The sequence below is a fragment of the Lontra canadensis genome, unplaced genomic scaffold (genome assembly GCF_010015895.1).
Source record: "Lontra canadensis isolate GAN:19392208 unplaced genomic scaffold, GSC_riverotter_1.0 scaffold2, whole genome shotgun sequence".
Classification (NCBI taxonomy): domain Eukaryota; kingdom Metazoa; phylum Chordata; class Mammalia; order Carnivora; family Mustelidae; genus Lontra; species Lontra canadensis.
In genome coordinates, this window is record NW_022630996.1 from 24,991,552 (window position 1) to 25,015,173 (window position 23,622).

A 23,622-nucleotide genomic window follows, 5' to 3' on the forward strand; every position below is an offset into this window, starting at 1 on the left:
AACTATAGCGTTAACGTTGGAGTGCTTAGTAGGTGCTAAGCACTGTTTCAAGTACATTCCGTCTATGGACTTACTTGATTCCTATATATAATCACAACCTTCCATTTACTTTCTTTGTTTTGGGTCGTTAGGCAATTTCATGCCCCCTTCATAAAGAGGATCACTAAGGCAAGGTTCAGAAGTCCTGGGGTGCCTGTCTGGCTCAATCATTTGAGCATCCAACTCCTGATTTCAGCTTAGGTCATGACCTCAGGGTCCTGGAGTGGACACCTGCACTGGGCTCCGCACTCAACATGGAGTCTCCCAGATGATTCTCCCTCCCTCATCCCCTCTCACATGAGCTTGTGCACACCCACTCTCTCTCTCAAATAAATAAGTCTTAAAAAAAAAAAAAACAAAATACCAAAGTCCTAGTCCTTCCTTAAAACTGTCATGAAACCCGAGTCAAACCTCTTTAACCTGAGGTCTGTAAAATGAAAGGATGGATCTGCTTCTCTCTCTGAGGTCCTAGCTTCGTAATTTATGAAAATTTCATGCAGGTATAATTTAAATGTCACTTAAGGATTTCTGACCTTTTGTATTATGAAATATATATTCATAAAATACATACTACCCATATTTATAGATCAGTGAATAATTTTAAATAACGTAACCATGTAAGTACCAAACCAGGCCAAGAAACAGATTATTCCCAGCTTCCAGAATGTGGCCATGTGCCCTCTTCACAAACCCTTCTAGAGCTAACCATTAGTCCCTCTTTTGTGATAACCATTTCTTTGCTTTTCTTTATCATTTTACTACCTTTAAATCCCTTTACTACTTTTACTCCCTTGTGAATCCCTAAATTTTATATTCAGTATTGCCCGAGTTTGAACTTTCTGTGTTGAAATCGTATTATGTGTGTACTTTTGCGATTTGCTTCTTACTGAATTGTTTGTGACCGTCCATGTTGATGCTTGTGGGCGTTCGTTCATTGTCCTCTCCAATCTATGAATTTACTCCTGTGTATCTATTCTGCTGTTAACGGGAATCGGGGTTGATCCTAATTGGGATCTATCATGAAACCAGTAGTGGATCATCGTATGTGTACACTTGGAACTGTATTAACCAATGCCAGACTCTTCTCCAGAGTCGTCCTAATACATCAGCAGTTAAAGAGCATTCTGATTATGTCACATCTTCGCTAACACTTTCTATCTTCAGACTTAGATTTTTAACCAGCTCATAGAGGTTTTTGTGAAAGCTTTAATCACTAAATTTTTTTTTAATTTTTTAAAATTAACATATAATGTATTATTAGCCCCAGGGTACAGATCTGTGAATCGTCAGGCTTACACACTTCACAGCACTCACCATAGCACACACCCTCCATAACCCAATCACCCTATCCCTACCACCCCCAAGCAACCCTCAGTTTGTTTTGTGAGATTGAGAGTCTCTTGTGGTTTGTCTCCCTCCCAATCTCATCTTGTTTCATTTTTTCCTTATCTACCCCTCAAGCCCCCCACGTTGCCTCTCAAATTCTTCATATCCGCGAGATCATATAATTTTCTTTCTCTGATTGACTTATTTTGCTCAGCATAATACCCTCTAGTTCCATCCACGTTGTCTCAATGGCAAGATTTCATTTCTTTTGATGGCTGTATAGTATTCCATTGTATATATAAATTTTGTTTCTGACCACAGCTTGTCTGATCCCCGTGAAACAGTCTCCCATGAATAAGAAAGTCATCATCGTCCTAGAGAATTTGGAAAAATGTTCATTGTCTGAGTTACTGGAGGACTTTCTGGCCCCTCTGGAAAACCGCAGCACCGAAAGCCCCTGGATTTTGCAAAAAGGTAAAGGGAGTGGCAAGAGCTTGCCCGAAAGGAAGGCTCTGTGGGATTCTCAGCATTCTGTTGCCCGGAGTATGAGTTGTACTTCATGTTCTTCCTTAGGCTCGTTTGACTTTGTCTGTCTCATCGTATGGCTTGCTGAGGTTGGGTCATTTGGTTTGTTTTAGGAAATGGAACATCTGAGTGTTACTACTTTCACGAGAACTGCTTTCTGATGGGAACCATTGCCAAGGCCTGTCTCCAGGGCTCTGACTTGCTGGTGCAGCAGCATTTCCGCTGGGTTCAGCTGCGGTGGGACGGCGAGCCTGCGCAGGGCCTGCTGCCGAGGTTCTTACGAAGGAAAGTCATGAACAAGGTAACGAACTGCAGCTGCAGCTTCTTGCCAGGAGGAGGGGTGTTCGTGTCAGGGGGCCCTGGCTGCAGTCCTACCACTTACTGGCCAGGCGGCCTCAGCAAGGGCAATTTTTAGATATCCCAGAGTTAAGTAAGATAGCGCATATAAAACCTGAAACAGTTCCTGGACTATGTTAAGTATTTAAAAAAAAAAAAAAAGGAAAGCAAATGGGTTTTACTGCTGTTACTAACTGTTCTCAAGGAGTCTCTCCAAGTTCCAATGCGACAGAAGGGTATCTAAGAAAACTGATCACTTGTTTTAAGAAGAGCTACTGCTTCCTTGGGGTCTTCAAAATGTTATCCATCCACTCAAGCTAGTTTTAATGTGTGACTGTTATTCTGTGCTAGAGTAAATATTAAAAAGTCACATGAAAAATTAAAATTCTTTAGCTTTTGACACATTTTCAAGAGCGATTATGACTCCTGATTATTTTGGAATAAAATATTCTGTATCCTCCCAAATAACAAAATTAGTGCTGACTAAACCTAGTACGTTGCTGTTTAATTAATATTCTGAAGTCGAGTCAGGATCTGAGCATCAGGACTGACTGGAAACATTAGAGCTTGAGTTAGTAAGACTATGTCCCGTAATCCAGCACCACAGGCCACATTTGGAGGAGATGGTATCTTCTATCACAATCCTTTGAGCTGTAAACAACGCAACACCCACTGTGTTACCTACTTCACAAAAAGGCATGTTTTCCTTCCATAATCTATGTCTGGTGGGAGGTGTTGCTGACATCTGTTCAGCACCAGGATGTCAGGTCCTGGGTCTAGGGGAGTCTTCTGAGCTCCCATCAAGGTTGCAGGATGTCAGCAGGACTTGAGACACCACACCTGCACCCAAGCATGTTCAAAGGTGGGAACACAGATGCCACTACAGGAGAAAGAGAGCTTTGGCCTTCTCAGTGTCCTTATCAGGGAAGAAAGTATCTTTTTCTGAAACCCCCAGAGACAGAAGACTTTCCCTGCCTGTTTCATTAATCACAACTGGTTCTGTGCCCACCCCATTGCCCCAGATCGTAGCTAGACTTACATTCCGAAGATGGAATTGCTCCCCCAAGTCCTTGGACAAAATTCTGTGTCCGTTGTGTTAGGGTATGTGGATGTGCGTGCAGTTGTGGGTGCGGGATCACGGGAGGAGAGTGGGGAGAAACGGAGCGGGAATGGTTTTGGTATTTCAGTAAACTATGCTTTCCATTAGTGATGTGAATTAGTATCTGAAATTCCTAATCAGAGAAATCATCTACCCTAAGCTCTGTTAAAGTCCAATGGCTGGTCATAAATGCATGCTTTTGACCAAAGCTAGGCCATCCTGTCATGTCCACTAATAGGAAAAATGTATGTAATGACAGTCATAGGTGTATAGCTTTGCAAATTACTGATGCTTCCGTTAGTATTATCATTAATATTTAAGTCTCTTTGCCAAAAAAAAAACCCCAAAAAACAAAAAACAAATAATCACAAAGGATACTAGTTTTTTTTTTTTTCCTTAAAACCTTTATTTTTTTAAAGAGCAGTTTTAGGTTACGTTAAAAATGAGAGGAAGGTAACCAGATTTCCCATATACCCCCTGCTTCCCTACATGCATAATCTCCAGCACTTACCAGAATGATACTTTTTTTTCCACCAAGGATGAACCTCCATCGATAAATCATAATCACCCAAAGCCCATAGTTTACCTAAGGGAAAAATGTGGAAGGCCTCATGAATTTGCATGTTATCCTCTGAAAAGTACCAGTTTTGTTCTGTAGATGTGACACTATTTCAGGTAAAATGGACCTCCCCCACATCCAACTCACTGGTACACATAGTTTATAAAGGATTTATTTTACTTATTTTGAAAAGAAAGTTCCACGCTTTAAGCTGTGCTCTTTTCTCCACTGTTTGAGAATGGGAATGTGGGGTGTGCTGTGAAGAATAGACAGAGGGGAGGGATAATGCCTTTTGCTTACCAAGAGTCACTTCTAGTAGGTTAGTAAAACAGATTCCTTGGATACATGTGCGGTGGGAATGAATGACTCCTGCAAAACCTCAGAAATCTTGTGACTGCAGAGCAGAACCAAATCTTTGGGGGGCACTCAGACATATGCTGGCCCTTGATCACAATTTCTTCCTCCAGTTCCAGTATCAGAGGCCTTTCAGGACAATACCAAGCATCCTACTAGTATTTAATAATCATTGTAATTTTATTAATAAGTAAATAGTCAGCTGTCATTAATTGTAGCACATGATTTCATTCTTGCTGGAAGAATATCAGAGAAAAACAATTGTTCCTCTTTTGAAGAGAAGAGAAATTATAAGAGTGCCCAAAGCCTCATGTAACACAGTAATGCCGTTTCAACAGAGCTGCTGGGATCGCTGAACCACACTTTCATTTTGAGTTGGCTAAATTATATCCCTTCAAGTAGGATATACCCATATTCATAAACTACCCCCAGTCTTAATATCATAATTACTTGGTAAAACCAAGATTTATAGTAATCCCTTTCTGGTAAAATACTGAATTAACTGCTATATCTGACTTCTAAATAATTGAAGAATATTTCTCCTAATACTAAAGAAATTTTTGTCCTTTTGTGAGCCCTCTATACTACAAAAAAGGGACTTGATTTTGTAGAACATAATTCTGAAAAGAATTGCTACCATCAGACTATGTATATTACATACTAGTATTTAAAATTGGCATGTTTAAAAATTTGAAAACGAATCTCATTTTATGCCAGCAGAGCTCTGTACATTTTGATGAAGTTATTAGCATTTTAACTGAGACTTTCCTTCTAGGGAAATTTAAATTAATACAAGGTGAACACGCCACAGATCTAGATGGCCATCTTGTCACTTAACCAAATATTGAAATATTTAAGGTCATTCCTTGTTTCATGAAATCAGAATCCTTTTTTAGCGCCTTCTATGTGCAAGGCCCTGTGAAGTGCTCTGTATGCATGTGGATAATAATGTCTAGCAGAACTGATATTTAAGAATTTGTGTAAGGTTTCTTAGTCTTCCTACTGCGCTTTTGTGTCTGAACACTTTCATTTCCTGTGACAAGCCACAGGTCTGTATCCCAGGGAACACACATAATTCTGTGTATTAGCTGTCCCTCCTTCAGCCACCTTAGGTGGCTCAGATGCAGCTGGGGTTTTGTTTTATAGTTTTAAATGTTTCTGTTTTTCATTTTTTACCTGTTAAAAACAAAACGAAAAGCAGTGTTCTAAGCCAAGCCCCACGCCGGGCCTCTCTGTCTCTGCAGTTCAGAGGTCAGGTGCCCTCGCCCTGTGATCCCGTGTGCAAGACCGTCGACTGGGCCCTGGCCGTCTGGCGGCAGCTCAACTCCTGCCTGGCCCGCCTGGGCACACCTGAAGCACTTCTCGGGCCAGAGTATTTCCTGTCTTGTCCTGTAGTGCCAGGACATGCCCAAGCGACAGTGAAGTAAGTGGCATTTCTCATTTACCTATTTAAAGCAACACCATGGCCAGTTTGGGATGTGTGAGAGTGAGGAGCTCTGTGCTTCCTGTCAGAGGAGGACCGTGACTCATCCGTTGCTAAGTAGGTCCAGAGGAGACTTCTTTCTGAGGCTAGTAAGTAGCAGTTTCCATCTGTTACAGAAGTTTCGAGTCCTGTTCAACATGCAGTGCAGTGTTCTCCTGGGAAAGTTTACATGGGAAAGTCATCGAGGACCCTATGACAAAACACAAAAGCTTACATTCTGTTGACGAATTAAAAAGCTTCCTCCTTGGGGCGCCTGGGTGTCTCTGTTGGTTAAGCATCTGACTCTTGATTTCAGCTCAGTTCATGAGCTCGGGCCCTGTGCACTGGGCATGGAGCCTGCTTAAGATTCTCTCTCTCCCTCTGCCCCTCCCCTCTGCTCACTCTTTCAAAAAAATAAAAAGAAAGAAAAGAAAAAAAAAAAACCTTCCTTATTAATGAGACTTAAATACTCACCATGTTTTCCTTCATAACAGCTTATGAGAATAGACGTATTAGTAATAAAGTTAATGAAATAGAAAATCAAGAGGAAAAAAATGTGTCACAATCCACCTTAGTAAGTTCTGTGATTAACTATTAGCATTGATTCTGTACTTTCTGGCATCCTGGGCGGAAGTCCATTTTGGAAAGCAGGGCACACAAATTATCTTCTCTATTGTAACAAATGGTCAATTTCATAACAGCTAATTGGGAGAAAAGGAAGAATTACAATATTAAGATAACAGCATTTTCTTGCTAAAGAGCAGGAATACATTTATTCATGTGACCATCTCTTTTTTCATCAGTATTATGATTGAATTTAAGGCTTTTTCACATCCAGAGTCTCAGGATTCTTAGGAGCTAATTTGGGCCTTTCCTGTCTGGAGCTCAGTCATTGCCAACAACTACAGAGACTCTGCTCTGAGACGTGTACCCTACTTGCAAGCTGACAAGGTAGGCTGCTGCAGATGCGGAGGCTGGGTTGGAGGCCAAGGCCTCCCTCACTCAGGCGCAGCCCCGGCCTGTGCTCCACATGTACAGTGGTTCTCCTAGCATCTCAGGCCCCGGGTTGGGGGGTGATGGATGCTGGCTTTGCATCCCAGCTGCTGAACTCAGGAGCTTAAGAATCCCCCAGGCTCCTAAAGGGGGTGCTAGCAGATCTGCCCACCATTTGCCCTGGCAGGAAAGATCATTTTCATTATGTTAGTAAGGAAACAAATCTGCCTTCTGCTCCAGGAGGAGACAGTCTCTCTCTTCCAAGGCTGTTTGCTATACTAACTAGCATCCTTGAAAAGAGAGTCAAGAACCGAAGTGAACACTCGATATGCACACATGCATATTGTCTCCCAACAGCCAAGTTCAGGAAGTGCTGTTTTTTTTTTTTTTAAACTAAAGCTTAAACCATCTTTACCTCTTAGTACCTTAAAGAGTACCTATGCAGGTCTGATGCCTGATCTTTGTCTATATTCCCCTCTTATAGTTTCTTTTTCCTCTTGAATTACATATCATTAGACATTAGAAGAGAAGCTTACAATACACAGATGCCTGATACCTGGGTAAAAGTTTTAACAGTCTTGAAAGACTTATGCCAGTATGTAATAGCTTTGAAAATTTCGTTATAGCAGGAGATGTGGTTTAGCTTCTACAGCCTTGAAACTAGTATTTTTTTTTAATGTTCCAACAGAGGAATTTTAATTGCTGTTGGATGCCCCAAACTTGGGTAAAGTCCCACTGCTACAGCTGTTAATACAAAGAGTCCATCTGGGGAGACAGCTGGTGACCCCATCCCCGCTCTGCAGAGCTAAGCATACCCACGTGCAGACACTAAGCCTTTGCCTTGGGGTAGACAGATTTCATTTGCCACAGAGTACAAGATCTACCCCAATTTCAGAAATATTAAAATATATGCATCTTAGTAAGGACATAGGGCAAATAAGTTTAAGCTATGCAGACATCAATTTCCAGGAGATCTTTTTTCTAGACCTCTGCCTATAAATTTACTTTCCCTTCCATGTATTTTATTTATGCATTCATTCAACATATACTTAAGCATTGATTCCTGCTCTCCATGATCTTAGAAGGTAAAAGGAAAGACATGTAAACACTTTCCTTTGTAAAACATAGTATTTTTTTTTTCAAGATTTTATTTATTTATTTGACAGAGATCACAAGTAGGCAGAGAGGCAGGCAGGGGGGTGGGGAAGCAGGCTCCCTGCTGAGCTGAGAGCCCGATGCAGGGCTCGATTCCAGGACCCTGAGATCATGACCGGAGCTGAAGGCAGAGGCTTTAACCCACTGAGCCACCCAGGTGCCCCTAAAACATCATATTTTTGAGGCAAAGTCAAACATCTTTGATACTGGATAATTTCACTTTTTTATTTGAAAGATGTCATTTATTAGAAAGAGAACTCAAGCCAGGGGAGCGGGAGAGGGAGAAGCAGACTCTCCTCTGAGCAGGGAGCCCGAAGCGGTGCTCAATCTCAAGACCCTGGGATCTGAGCCCAAGGCAGCCCTCTAACTTTGCCACCCAGGCACCCCAATTTCACTTATTTCAAATCTACGTAAGAAAGTTCGTGTGTCTGTAGAAACACTTACGTTTTTTCCACGTTCTTCAAACCCGTCCTTTGTGGTGTGACCAGGCCTCACTGCCAACCACCCTTCTCTTGCAAGGTGGATGGCTAAGCTGTGGAATGCTGTCATCGCACCCAGAGTTCAAGAAGCAGTATTGTCAAGAGCCTCTGTGAGAAGACAGCCCGGCCTGGGGCTGACAGCCGCCAGAAACCACCCTAGCCAAGGGCAGCAGGCCGTGGTTAAAGCGGCTCTCAGCATCTTGCTCAATAAGGCGGTGCTGCATGGCTGTCCTCTCCAGAGAACAGGTACGCGGGCTGGCGCTGGGACGGGAGGGAAGGAAAGTCACTCTTACGTAATACTTGTTTGAATTCATTTAAGAGAGCTCTTCTTTCTCTCTTCGTAAGTAAAGAAATTATCTCGACCTTAATGTACATTTGACACCATTGTCCCAGAACTTTTTAAAATTTTTTTATTTGCCTTTCCTCCTAAAAATTATTTTATTTAAATTCAGGTAACATATAATGTATTACTATTTTCAGATGTAGCGGTCATTGATTCATCAGTTTTGTATTACACCCAGTGCTCATTACATCACGTGCCCTCCTTGATGCCCATCACCCAGTTACCCCATCCCCCCACCTCCCCTCCAGCAACCCTCAGTTTGTTTCCTATGATTAAGAGTCTCCTATGGTTGGTCTCCCTCTCCGTTTTCAGCTTTTCCCCTATGATCCTGTTTTGTTTCTTAAATTCCACACATAAATGAGATCATAGGAGAACTCGCTTTTTAAATTATTGGCTCAATAATTCCAGATCTCCAAGTACAGTTGGCTGAGTCACAACATCCCTGCTTGGATAGTGAGCACAGCCATGATTTTGAAGAGTCTTTCTCGGAGAATTGCAACTGTTCTGTTTTACTTGACTGTGAAACCACATGATCACTGCCTTCTTTTTGGCAAAACACGATTTGTGTTGTTTCAGAGCTGGACCAGCACGTAGCTGATTTCAGAGGAGGAGGTTTCCCTTTATCTATAGTCTCAAGTTACAACAGCTGTAGCAGAAAGAAAGGAGAGAGTGGTGCCTGGAGAAAAGTGAGCACCAGTCCTCGCAAGAAGTCTGGCCGCTTCTCTCCACCGTCCTGGAGTAAGCCGGGCCCGAGCGAGGAAGGTAAGTGAGGCGGCTCTTCTGCCAGGACGAACGTGGGCGCTCGCCCTCTGCTCTCGGAGCGCCGGTGTGCTTGTACTTTTCTCACTATGCATTCCGCAAAGTCGAGTTTTTCAATGCATATTTTCATGGAATGAATAGGGTAGTAGGTACATTTCCAAAAATATTTGGGAGCCCCATACCTGGGAAATAATCGTTGGTTTGTGGCATCCACCATCAAATCTGTGTAATACGACAGATGTACTTCGGCATCGTTTTTCCCTTTTCTGTGTCCTTTCTGAGCCAACCTTAAATTTTTTAAAGTATATATAGAGAGATGTCTGATCCCAGTGTAAGGCCTTCGAGAGTGAATCCGTTTTACCCATTTCTTTCTCCTGTAAAGACAGCAAACACAAAAATCCCTGCCTTCTTGGGATTTACATTCTCCTAAAATTTTAAACTGATTCAATATAATGGAACATCCTCTCTGAGAAAAAGTTTTCATTCCAACAAGATAAAAAATGTTTATCTCTTATAAATACATAGCAGTCACCTTAAAAAAGTATAAAAGGACATATTCTGATTCTAAGAGCTTGTCCTAACTTCCCAGAGTTAGAGTGCTGGATCCAGGGAGTAGAGTCATTACATGTCAGCCCCCTCCTATGGCCTGGAGACTCCCAGGGTGACACCTGCAGTAAGGATTGTACCTTCCACTTACTTGTTTATTCCTCTGTGTAGTGCAAAAGAGCTCTCAGATAAGGATTAGCGTCTCCATTTCCAGGTAACAAGGCTGAGGTTCGGAAACTGTTGGCTCTCTCTCCCTATCACCTCTCCTGGCACCACGGGGATCCACAATCCATGTTTTTGTTTCTTTCAAGTTTGATGCTGTTTTCCTCCATCCTTGCCCCTGTAATGCCATGGTACGTGGACTAATCCATAAGCACTCAAATATGGGAGACCCACCCAGGCTCTTCACTATCATTTCTGAGTTTATTACAATTATCTGTAGGGTTTAAGACCAGCTTCTGGCTTGAGCCAAATAATTATCTAAACAATATGCATTGTCAGTGTATACACTAGAGCTGACAAAATCAATAAAGTGAATGTGAATTTACAATAATATTAAGTCCAACTCAGAAAACTTATGTAAAATATTAAAAAGTTAAATTACTGAATATAAATATAAAATCATTTATAATTTCATATTTTAGAACTATTTGATATATCAAATAAATTCTTAGAAATATGAAACCACATTCAAAAGATAAAATTGTATGTAACTAGGATATTTAATTTTTTATAATGGTAAGTCTTTATCCCAATAATTACATTTGATATTATAGTGTTTGGGCTGATACTGGTTTTATGCCATTATTTATCAAAATAGAAACCACTTTGCATTCTACACTGGTAACTATGGGTTATCATAAAGTTCCATGAAGACAAAGCCTCTTTTTCTCCTGACCCAAAACAGAAAGGCTATGGTGATGGCAGGTCACGGGCTTCAGGAGACAGGGACCAAGCCTAGGCACCTGTCGGGTCATTAGGGAAATCTGCTAGCCACCCTTTCTGACAACAAAAGTATGGGCAAAGAAATTAGTATAGAGATGGTCTCTGATGATCTCTTCCTGAAGATATATTAAAATCAACTGTTCAAAACCATTCTTTAGAGATAATTTGTGCTAGCAGCATTCATATAATTTTAGAAGAGGGACCATTTATTTATAAAAGCAATCCCTGTGCAGGGAGCTCCATCCCTGCGCCACTGCCCTGAGGAGAAACTCCTCAAGAGATAGATTCAGTCCCAGAACAGTATCAAACAGAGTCCAAAGTCTGTTTCTTTTAAATACAGAGTTCAAGATGCATAGGGACAATGATTGATTCTATTGAAAATGATGACATTTGTTCTTTAAACAGGTATCAAAATTAAAGCTATATCTCAGTTGAATTATAACAGAAATGCTTCTCTGTCAAAACAAAAGTAAGTTTCCCTTTAACTTGTATAAATAAAACCTGCATTGTTTGCTGTATCTATAATGCTGTTAATATATTTTTTTTTAAAAAGGTCTTTCAAATGCTAGTGTTAAACTGAAATCTAATGAATGAATATGTAATGGTGGGAAGAGTTTCCCTCGGAGGTTCTTTGGTCTAATAATCAAACTGACACATAAGACAAAGTACCAGGAGAAAAATGAGTTTGAGTTCCTGGGTCTGGGAGTCCCAAAGGTAAGAGACTGAAGGGTGAGTCAGGCAGTTGAGGTCTGTATTCCCATCCTGAGCTAAGGAATGGGATAGGGGCCTGGGGCTTCAAGGCGAGGGGCTGACCCACAGGAGAGTAAGAGCAGGTGCTTGGCCTGCCAGACAGGTGCGTATTTCAGATAAAAAACTTAGCTCTGGAAGTAGCTGTTTATAAATTCTAAATCCTCTTTGGTACTTAAGGGAGAGGTAAGTTTTCCTTGAGTCATCTGGATCTTGATTGACTTCAGATCAAAATAACCCACAGGCCAAAGTGACATATTTTGGGAGAGCTTATTCTCCCCTTCATATCAAATCTAAAAAACATATTCTTGGGGCACCTGGGTGGCTCAGTGGGTTAAGCCACTGCCTTCGGCTCGGGTCATGATCTCGGGGTCCTGGGATCGAGTCCCGCATCGGGCTCTCTGCTTAGCGGGGGGCCCGTTTCCCCCCCTCTCTCTGCCTGCCTCTCTGCCTACTTGTGATCTCTCTCTGTCAAATAAACAAATAAAATATTAAAAATAAATAAATAAATAAATAAATAACATATTCTTTAAGCTTAATGTAACTTAAAACTATTTTTGCTTTTAGTTTGTTGAAAAGGTTAGAGATACTAAATGCTGTTGATATCACCTTTGGGATTTGGGGTCACTGATTCCTGTGTTTGGATCTCAATTTTCACAGCTTAGAGACTATATATATGTATTACACAGGCCAGATTTTCTTACGAGGAAGATTGTGGCTTTTTCTCTGTCTATAACACTATTGCTATAATGCCCTCTTATGGATAGGTGACTTTTATACCCACAGTAGAGAAAACAAAAAGGGCTTCATTTTTTTAATCAAACTTGATCATTAATGCATTTGACATAAAGATACGATAAAATCCTCCATTTGTGAACTTTTATAAACAGGTTTTAGATGACCAATATTTTAAAATGAAACATGGTTTTAGGTGCTGTTTAAAGCGATCATTTTATTACGTTTTTCCTAGGGAATTATTTCAGCTTACAAATTTTGAGGTGCAAAGGATGATTTGGTTAATCATAGAACAAATGTTTGGACACTGTGTAAATAGCTCTCCATTGTAACCCAATAAAGTGTGTGTCCTGTCACTGGACAGGTACCACTTAGAACCAAGTTCACAGAATTGCAGGAAGGAGAAGTGTAAAGAGAGAAGGTAGATAAAGGAAACCATAACACACGTTTCTTTTGACCAGGCGCACGGCTGAAGCCATTCTAGAGGGCAGCCTATGTAATTTCCCCAGTAATTCCATCATGTAGATTACCCAGAAACTGAAGTGTTACGGGAAGCAAAGAAAAAGAAAGAAAATATGACCGTGGCCATGTTGCTAGTAAGTGGTAGAGCCAAGTTTGTTCTAGGGTATCACATTGCCCCCTACTTGCCCAGTGTTTCATGTCATGGTTTCATTTAGACTTGGAGAAAGGGAAGGAAAGGAGACTGGAATGTTCTAAACCAAGTAGATTTCTCCATGAATAAAATTTTGAGCAGGAGATGCCGAAATCCTGTGAGTGAATTTTGCCATCAAATGACAGATTCTTTTATAGGATATTTAAAAACTCCTTTCTGAACTTTGTATTAGGTCTTTAGAGAACGACCTATCATTGACATTGAATTTGGAACAGAGACTCTCTCTGGGTTCAGATGATGAAGCAGACCTTGTCCAGGAACTGCAGAGTATGTGCTCCAGCAAATCCGAATCTGACATAAGCAAGGTAAGCAGCCCAGAGGGGTTAAGACACAGTTTGGCTCCCCGACCAGGAAAGAGATTCCTTAGAGCCAGAGCCTAACACACATTCCCACCCAGAAAGAAATTCCTGATTGAGTAGTATGGCTAATTAAACCCTCCTTGCCTTGCTTAGGAAAGATATTTTCCAAAATATCTTTTATGTAATAAAGAAGTTGTGAAGTACAGCCTGCGTTCTGTAACTCCTCTGAAAGACCGGAGGTTAAAATCACATGTTGATTGCATTAGCTCAAATTACACCTTCCCGAGGCTTTTCTTCCTTTTGTTTTCTCTACTATGGGTATAAAAGTCACCTATCCATAAGAAGGCATCACAGCACTCATGTTATAGACAGAGAAACAGCCACAGCCTTCCTTGCAAGAAAATTTGGCCTGTGTAATACATATAGTCTCTAAACTGTGAAAATTGAGATCCAAATAGGGAATCAGTGACCCAGAATCTCAAAGGTGGGGTCAGCAGCATTGAATTCAACTTGCTTTGGCACTCTGTCAGCTGTAGCAAATTGAACCAGACATCCTTGATCAATGCCTTTTACTTGATAGGAAGGATAAGAAGGTAGTTGCAATGTAGAGGTTCCACTGAAACTCTTACATCCTAATCTCTGGGACACAGGTGAATTGACAGCCTAGTATAACCTTGCCAGAAATGAGCTAAAATATTTACACAGTGGAAAAAGGTAATGATTAGAATCTTACAATTTTGCTAGGACAGATTCTTTTTTTTCTATAGGGCTCATCTGGTCATCTTTTGATTTAGAGATGATTTCTTATGCATTTTCTTTTTTTTTTTTTAAGATTTTATTTATTTGACAGAGAGAGATCACAAGTAGGCAGAGAGGCAGGCAGATAGAGAGGGAAGCAGGCTCCCTGCTGAGCAGAGAGCCCGATGTGGGACTCGATCCCAGGACCCCGAGATCATGACCCGAGCCGAAGGCAGCGGCTTAACCCACTGAGCCACCCAGGCGCCCCTCTTATGCATTTTCTTATAGTTTCACTTAAAGCCTTGGAGTCTGTTGTGAGGAGTACAGGCCTTGAGGGTGTGCTCATAGAGCTCCTGAGGGTCAGAGAAAAAGGTAACACAGAGATTTTCTGTAGTGACTTTAAGTTGTGCCTTGAGTGTGTACTGGTGACTTGATAATTGGTCTTTTTTCCAGATTGCTGATTCCAGGGATGATTTAAGGAGGTTTGATAGTCCAGGGAACAACCCTGCCTTTTCAGCAACTGTTAATCCAAGAATGCCAGTGTCACCGAAGGTAAGTGCCCATTTTCCTGCAAAATGAGACAAAAAAGGGTTGCTATGGAATGGACTTCCCAAATCATCTTTCAGTGTGAATCACGAATTATATTTCAGCCACAGCTGTGAAAAGAGAAGTAAAGATAAGTGTATTCAGTAGTTAATCAAGGTTAGAAAGGTCACTGTTTTAGATAATAGCTTAGAAGAATGATATAAAAAAGTATAATGTGTGTCAAAAGTAGATATAATATGACTTCTGTCTTGGTTCTTCTATTTTAAAATATATTCATTTGAGAACCTTTAAAATTTCCTGCATTTTAGAATTCTAACAGGCTAAATAATGTAAAGTCCTTTTAGGGGTACCTGGGGGGTGGGTTCAGTCAGTTAAGCATCTGCCTTCAGCTCAGGACCTGATCCCAGGATCCTGGGATCAAGGGCTGCTTTGTGCTCCCTGCTCAGTGGGGAGGCTGCTTCTCCCTCCCCCTGCTTGTACTCTGTCAAATAAGTAAAAAAATCTTTTTTTTTTTTTTAAAGTCCTTCTTCAAAAAGTTCTGTGTCTTAACTTGCCATAGCGTGCATTGGTTTCCGTGAGATACTTTAAAAACAAGTCAGAATGGCAAGTGGCAGAGCCAGGATTTCAATAGACTTCATGAACTTCTCAAGATAACTTCTGTGATTGGTTAATCAGTGCCAAGAGATGGCCCAGCGTGGTGCTCCTGGTGAACAGAAACAATGTAATGACTTCTTACCCAGTAGTAATTTTGTGAGAATGCAGATTTCATAGAGGCATTTAGTAAGAGGTGGTCTGTTCACCCAGTCACATGGAGTGTGGGTTCACACCCTGTGCTCAACCTCTCCCGTGGCGGCTTAGGAAGACCTGGGATGGGGAGGGTTGCAGAGGGAAGAATTATGAAGTGAGCGTGCTGAGACTACTAAATTATTCATCAGCTGCTCACCACAGCCCCTGTTCTCCCACTGTTTCCTGAGCTTCTAGTCCCAATTAGTCTGGGTTTTGGGGGAAGAAAGAAGGTGGGAAGCACTGGCAAGGCTGAGATCCCAAATGAAAAATACATAACATGATGATCTGTGAAGAACAACATCACCTTCCTGGTTCACACTATCACCATGTCTGTCTCCCCAGCGGAACTGTTTAGAAAGCACAGCAGACACATAATTTGGAGAGCATGTAAGGGACAGTGACCTAAGGAGGGGATGTGGAGTCCGCATTGTGAATTCTGGCTGGAAAACCTTTTGGTCAGGAGCTGCCCCTCCTGAACACATTTCTTGGGCCTCCAGGACCACTCTTTAGGGTTCTTGTGAAACAGTCAGTCCATGCAAAGGCCACAGAGGTGTGGAAAGAACCCCGAACCACTATTTCTCCACAGGGCCAAGTGACTTTCCTATATAAAAATGTTGACTGGTAGTGACCAAATGGCATTGTTTAAATATCTAATGGAGACAAGGTTTCGTACTCCTGTTTGTCTGTCACAGTCCTGGTTGCCCCAAGAAAGTACTATCCACAAAAAATAGTACTGAAAGTGGGATATGCTCAGGGAAACTCAGGACAGCATTGTTTTAAAAAGAGGCCTTTACAAACATATGTCCTTTTACACCGTCTGGGCTCTTATAAAGGCATCATGGGGTGGGGCTGAGGTAGGTATTAGGACAGTTCCCTCTGCTTCGCAGCACACTGAACACAGGTGAAGGGGCTCTTCTAGGGCAAGGAGGTGTCTTTCTCAGAACCTGCCAGCAGAGGGCAAAGTAACACATTTGACAGCCTTCTGAAACTTGGCAGGCTCATTTCTTTTCTATCCTGATAAACTCAGCTAGCATTTCTTGGTTAGATGCCCGGTTTCTTCTGTTATCAGGAAGTAATTCTTTTTAAAGAGCTCTCTGGGCTAGTTGCAATCACTTTCGACAGTCATCATTTCTCACAACAGAATTCCTTACTGCTCCAACAGTAAGGGAAAGTAGTGGGGTGTATTAATCTGGTGGCAGGTTAGCCTTCTAAATTAAAAACAAATGCCCATATTTAAATCACAAATACAACAGATGCTGATATGTTTTCTTCTCATGGAAACCAAATGACTCCCCGAAAGCAGAAGTTCCCATCTTCGCATAATGAAATCCACTTGAGGATTTTGTTTTTAAACCCCAGTGACCAGATCATACTCCCTACCGTCTCTAGAGGTTCTGATGTAATTGGTATGAGGTGCAGCCTGCATTTTGGGGTGTTTAAAAGCTCACTGGTGATTCTGAGGTGCAGCCAGTGCTCTAAGACAGCTTTGATCTGGCCCTCCATTTTGTCCAGCCTCTCTGTTTCTAAATGTGTCTTTAGATGGGTTGATAGACCTTTATGTAACTTATTTTTACATATAATCCACTATTTCTACACCATCCTCCACACCTTCCTGTCTTCACCCTTTCTCTCTCGTTCGCCTGTCACAGCCATACTCATACTCCTCAAAGATCCATCTCTCTGCCATTTTCTCTACAGTGTTTCCCAAACTGGCTCCGACTTCCCCAACTAGAGAGCAGGGATTATAGTATCCTCCTGGTTTCTAGCCGTGAGTCAATATTAAATGAATGAATTGCTCTAATTTAACGATATTACTTTAAAATTTAATTTAGGTGCAGTACCTTTCTATGCAAACTAGTAGTTATCAATGTTGTACATATTAAGCTCAAAGATAAGTAACATTCTGTGTTCAATAGAACTTTTGGGTTGTAGCCCAGAAAGCATTAACACCCTGAAGTCTCCTAGTCCCAGGCTCTCGTACTGCTCAGCCATAGGGAGAACACCTCAACACCTGGGCTTAGCTGCTCCAGGGCAGGAACCTCCCTCTGTGTTTCAGTCATGGGCCGTGTTTTACAGTCCCAGCCTTAATGGTCCCTGGTCCTCAAGAAGGCAGAGCAGTTCTCAACACCCCAGGCACGTTTAGCTTCACGGGAAGCTTCTTGTTTACTTCATGTCAGCATTTCCTGTCTCAGACCATGAAGATACGCCACCCACCCACCCCTCGCCTTCATGGTGCAGACGGTGAGGTGAACCAGCAAAGAACGCCACGTATCCGCTTTTCTCTCCCCGAGCCCTGACACTTCGAGATTTCCCTCCCCCTGCTCGGAGATTGTGTATACCACCCAGCTGGCTTTACTACAATATGCCATTTCTTCTAAATCTATTGTATGTGTTGAGTTTCCTGGTGTTTTAGACCAAATTATAAGTGGGGCTTGGTTTTACTAGGCCCAGCGCTAAGTCCCATTTTCCAGATTTAAGAACATACCCAGGAGAACGCACCTGCCAGGGGAGTCCACCCAGTTACTTTCCTTTCTTACTTACTTTTCCTTTAAAAGCCACGTTAACTGTTTTGCCAGTTAAATTCTAGTTTCACATTGTAAATCTTTTAATGGTTACATTACTGTTTAGTTGCATTAAAGGAGAGAAGGTCAGTATGAACTGCTTGAGAGGCATGGGGAGCAGCTCACAGAGGAGGCCTTCCTTTGTGTGGGTTGGTTGGCGGAATTTTAGGCACTCTAGAGGGCAGACATCTTGAGCGGAAGATGGGAGCCTGAGATCCGGCCCAGTGTCACCGCTCTGAGACTGGGGACAAATCATGTCACCTGTGCAGCTCTGCAGCTGTGGGCGAGCCTTGACGCCCTAGAAGGGGAGCCCCATTGTCAGAGCACGGATGTTCTCTGCTCTAGGAGAAACCACCAGAGCAGGGCTCCTGTCTTGTAGCTCAATTGCTAACGCCTATTTTTTGAGCACTTACTGTGTAGTGTCGAAGAGACCAGAAAAGTTAGGTGACTCACCGGAGGTGATAGACCTCAGTGTTGCGCAGCTCCCTACAAAGACAGCAGCTCTGGCCAGTGCAGTTTGGGGAGGTCTTCGGGGCTAGGACTTCAGGAAGCTCACAGACTCCGACATTCGACTCGTGGAGACTTGAGGCCAAGAAGGGCCTAAATGAAAATCAGGTGGTGGGTCTGGAGGAAGCTAATCCTTTAGGCTCTCCTCTCCGTAGGCTGCTGTTTGCTTTTGCAGGAGAGACTCCTCCATGCCGGGCCAGAGACCCGGAGCAGGAGGAAAGAACTGCTGCTAGCCGTTGGCCGCCAGGTCAGACGTGACCGGCTTCTTCTGTTCTCTTCTCTCCAGGAGGTCAGTCCTTTCAGCAGCCGCCGACCGACCGCGCGCAGCAACAGGCAGTCAAAGATTGAGTTGGGTGTTTCGACAGTTAAATCTTTTCTTCCTGTTCCTAGAAGTAAAGTCACCCAGTGTTCCCAGAACACCAAAAGAAGCAGCAGCAGCAGTAATACAAGGCAAATAGAAATCAACAACAACTCAAAAGAAGAGATCTGAAACTTCCACAAAAACGAACAAGTAGAAAAACCAAACAAATAGGCCTGCCTACAATCGTCTCACTCTTAACTTGTGTGTATTTCACACAGAAAACAAGGACAAGATGTAAATACCTTTAAATGAAGGCAATGTTTTCACTGTAATATAAAGTATGAGTGCGGGACCACTATTCAATTTTTTTTGTAAAGAATGTATTTATAACCAACGTTTTTGTTTTTGTTTTTTCTTTTTTCTTCCCAATTCTGTAGGATTGAACTTCAATACCAGGAGGTGATGCCAACTTTTCAAGTAGTTTTATAATAGAAATATTGTAATAGTTTTAATCCACATGTTCAGGGGTACTAGAACTGTCAGTGTACTGTATGTGTATATATATATATGTATATATGTATATTTAACAAAGTCCAGGAACCATATTGCATACATGTTATAAAATGTACATGGTCTTTTAAATAGAGATCATAACTTTATGTTCACTTGAATGACTAGAATGAGGCAATAACAAATCATTTCTAAACAGTTACTTTCCATTAAAAGCCATATTAAGTATTTTGCCTGTTAAATTCTAGTTTTACATTTTAAATCTTTTAATGGTTACATTGCTGATTGGTTGCATTATGTATATTTATGCTTATGAGTTTGCATTATGACTCCTATAAAATATGAAATTATATAATGCAATAAAAGTGTTATCTTTCTTACAAAAGTTTTGTACCTAAGTGAATATAAAACTGCAAATGCTTCAATAAATTAATTTAGAGTTAACTCCCTTTTCGATTTAATTCTAGTAGCACAACTGGTAAAAGTTGATAATATTTTCTGGAAGTGTTTCTTCAAAAATTACTAAGGAAATGACATATACAACTCAAAGTTAAAATGCTTTGACGTCAATAAAATACTGATTTAGTGAAACAATTTTGCTGTAGTTTCTATCTCTAGCTCTTAGTAGTTTATCCATGCAATGGAGATTTGTGTTCAGGTATAATATGTGTTCTCCCTGTTGGTATTTTACTAGCTGTTCACAGAAAGGCCCACCCCTGTTAGAAAGAGTTAAATAAATTTTAAGTGGAGGTCTAAGAGTTGGGTGTTCAGTGAACAAAACATCTTTTTCTCTCGTAAATATCCCCCAAAAGGTATGATTTTGTACCAAGAATTATTTACTTGTCTAGGACTGTTATAAGCCCTCTCTTGACCAGAATGGCTACTTACATTGAAACACACACATATACACTGATACTATTGAACTTTACAAAAAGATCTGCAAATATCTTAATGGGTGGTTAAGATTATGCCGCAAGGGGTGAATCAGAGAAGATCTAACAGGGAAGAACTCGATTCCAACACGTGTCGGCCTTCTGCCTGGGCTTCGTCTGAACAGGGCGAATCCTGGGGGTGTTCAGCTCTGACCTCTGCTCAGGGAAGGGTGCGGGGTGGAGGGGGTGGGACTAGAGCAAGGGACAGAGGGTGGAGAGAAGAAAGAGGCCAGGGGAACTAGTCTTAGGCTTCAACACACTAACTCCTTTTGAGCTGGACTCAAATCCTTAGTGCCGTGGTGGCATTTGATAACTACTCATGTTTTCACAGACTGAAGAACGCTCCCCAAATCAGAGACCAGGACACCTAGATGGAGGTGGCTCTGAGGAGTGATTCCTCCTGCTTATGTACGCCTGCTCAGATGACATCCATTTTGAATTCCCAAGTATTCTGTTTTATCTTAGGGCTTCTCTGAAACTAGAGATCCCATTAGAGTACTCAGGCACCAGAGAAAACCAAACCAAATTCAAAATGCGTGATGAATAGAGCTTATAGTGACTGATCCATACAGCTTCGATCTGTCAGTATCATTCAGCGTGCAGACTGCGAGAGGTCTAAAGAGGTCATTTAGCTCAGGGTCTTTCAAAATACAGGTAGAGATCTAATGGATCATTATATCAATTTAGTGAGTCACAACTAGCAGTTTTTAAAAGTAGAATGGAAAGTGTCAGTACGTCATAGTGTCCATCAATCCAAGTAAACAGTTTATGACGCTTTTGTTTCCGTGACGTACATGTAAACATGAATGTGCTGGGCTGAGATGTGAAGCATAGTTTCCTGCGGGTCATGGCCACAAATTTTTCAAAGTCAATACAATATAAGGGAGCCTACTGGTGGGGGGTAGCGTGGGATAAGAAGGTCTTCGATGATCAACTGCCCTGGGGTCTGTATTAAGCACTGCCAGGTCTTGGCTGGCTGGTCTAACTCAAGTTACTTAATTTCTTTCATGCAGTTTTCTCAGTAGGAGACTAGGGAGGGTCATGACAACACGGCAAGTTGTTCATGAGCATTAAATGAGGTAACACAAGCAAGCGTTCCTACTCCTCTCCCTCTTCATAAAATAAGGGATCTTCCATCTCCTTGTGGCGTTCCAACATCTTTTTGAAGTATAATCACAAATACTGAGGGTTTAAAATCTGTTCATAATAGAGCTGCAAGTGTATGAAACAAGTGAGAGATATGTAATTGGAAATTATTAACTATAAAATACACTGGCAATTTCCATTTTCCTTTTATGTGAACTTGAAGGTGTCTCCAAATTAGACTACCTTATTTTGCAGTTGCTTACATAAAAGAAAACAAGGAGAGACTTCACAAAAGCTGATTAAGTAGCCGATTTTGAGAGACAAAGTTGAATTTTTTAAAATGTCTTTTTTTCTTTGCAGTTAATACCTAATAACTGAAAATCAAGTTCAGTTGGCTAGCCCTAGCCATCATCTGACTTAGTCACCTGTTATGAACAATTATGACCCATTATAGCAAAGTCAGTCTGAAGTTATGGGATACTTTCTGAATTCTATGCTGCCCCTTTTACAAGATCCATTTTTCTCAGGGAACATCCCACAAGTATCAAAAGAGTAAATCAGTGAACAGATACCCTTTGTTTGGTTTGGACTATAAACAAATATGTTTAGTTGCAGACTAAGATGTCTGTTGAATGTTAATGAGAGGAGACTATGGAAGTACATTGAGAACAGATACGCAGTTAATGGTGAAGGTAACACTGGAATATCAGGAGCCACGTCCTCAAATTCTGGCCACAAAGCTAAGATGACACTTTCTATCTCTGGTTTCAGTATCCTCAGTGGGAAAAAAAAATTAGAGCTTTTTCTTATTCCCCAGAAGAAAAGCACAACAGAGAATCAGAAACCCTGTTAGTTGTTCCCATACATTTCGATACCTTAAAAGAGTATTAGCTAACCATACCCTGAACATGGTTTGGGTTATATTTTAAGGAAATCAAGAATATATTTCTCCTTAGCTAATTCAGAAGTAAGTTTGTTCAGAGTGGCTTCAGATCTTCGTCCATTAAAGTAATACTAAGTGCTTGGGACCTGGGATAAAGTGTTAGGATGTGCTGGAAGCCACTCAGCTTGGAGCTTACAGCCTATTGGGGTGAGACAGTGAGTAAATACACAAAACAAAATAACTTCATATTCCATGTGTTCTGTAAAGGAAACCAGTAGAACAATGTGACAGAACACATTAGGGAAACGTCATGGAGGAAGGATATCTTTAGGGCAGACTAGTTCAAGGAAAAGTCTTCAAGGACCTAACATTTACTCTGACACCTGAAGGATGAAAGGGATCTAGGGACATAGGAGTCATGGGTTATGGAACTGGCAATTGCCCTAAGAAGTAACAGGAAGGAGCCTGAGGCTTGGAACACATTCCACTAAGGGAAGAACTAAAGGGATGAAGGTGGATGGTGTGGCAGCGAGTGTAGGCTCTGCTAAGAATCTGTAGCACAATGAGAAGTCACTGTGCTTCACAATGTCAGGCATTGATTTATATTTTTAAAAGACTGTTTAGAGAGATCGGTGCTGCCCCCCAAAAATGTAATATTAGCCAAAAATGTGAACCACATACATTTTTTTTAAGATTTATTTATTTATTTATTTGACAGAGAGAGAGATCACAATTAGAGAGAGGGAAGCAGGCTCCCTGCTGAGCAGAGAGCCCGACGTGAGCCTCGATCGCAGGAACCTGAGACCATGACCGGAGCCGAAGGCAGCGGCTTAACCCACGGAGCCACCCAGGTGCCCCAACCACGTACATATTTTTAAGCTTTCTAGTAGCCATACTTTAAAAGGTGAAATAATGTTTATTTAACCACTATATCCAAAACATTATCTTAAAAAGTAATCAATATAAAAAAATAGAGATATCTTACATTATTTTTTCAATCGAAGTCTTTGACAGATAGTAAATTTCATAGCAAAAATGAAGACAAAGTATTTTTAGATTAAAAAAAACCCAAAGAACAAAAAACAAACAAAAAAACTTGCTGTCCTCAGCTCTCCACTCCAAGAAATGCCAAAGGAAGGTTTTCAATTGATTCCTGATAAAAATGTTTAACTTGTCCCCCAAAATGAGCAATGCTAGAAATGATACACATGGGAAATAAAATTATTTTTAAATTATCTGAAAGATCATTGCTCAAAAGGAAAAAAAGTAACAATTAACGAATGGCGTTTATAACCTAAATAGAAGTAAATATATGACGAAGCATAAGGGATGGGACAGGAGAGAAATGGAAGTAACTGTGCTAAGTTTCTTAGATTATCCCTGAAATATTATAATATT

At 41.2% G+C, this 23,622-nt stretch overlaps 1 protein-coding gene across 4 annotated transcripts in view; it reads left to right on the forward strand.

Annotated features, from left to right (window-relative positions):
• The window catches only part of CTTNBP2 (cortactin binding protein 2), a 149,395-nt gene extending 129,478 nt beyond the window's left edge, over positions 1 to 19,917 (forward strand). For 3 of the 4 annotated variants that reach the window (XM_032870674.1, XM_032870683.1, XM_032870700.1), the window contains 9 exons: positions 1,687 to 1,839; positions 2,004 to 2,191; positions 5,483 to 5,661; positions 8,368 to 8,573; positions 9,247 to 9,432; positions 11,326 to 11,389; positions 13,248 to 13,380; positions 14,566 to 14,664; positions 18,799 to 19,917. In XM_032870674.1, the coding sequence (XP_032726565.1) occupies positions 1,687 to 1,839; positions 2,004 to 2,191; positions 5,483 to 5,661; positions 8,368 to 8,573; positions 9,247 to 9,432; positions 11,326 to 11,389; positions 13,248 to 13,380; positions 14,566 to 14,664; positions 18,799 to 19,002 (1,412 nt within the window). In that variant the 3' untranslated portion in view covers positions 19,003 to 19,917. The remainder of the gene's footprint in view (positions 1 to 1,686; positions 1,840 to 2,003; positions 2,192 to 5,482; positions 5,662 to 8,367; positions 8,574 to 9,246; positions 9,433 to 11,325; positions 11,390 to 13,247; positions 13,381 to 14,565; positions 14,665 to 18,798) is intronic. The other variant, XM_032870692.1, reaches the window with a different exon arrangement.
• The last annotated feature ends 3,705 nt before the right edge of the window (positions 19,918 to 23,622 follow it).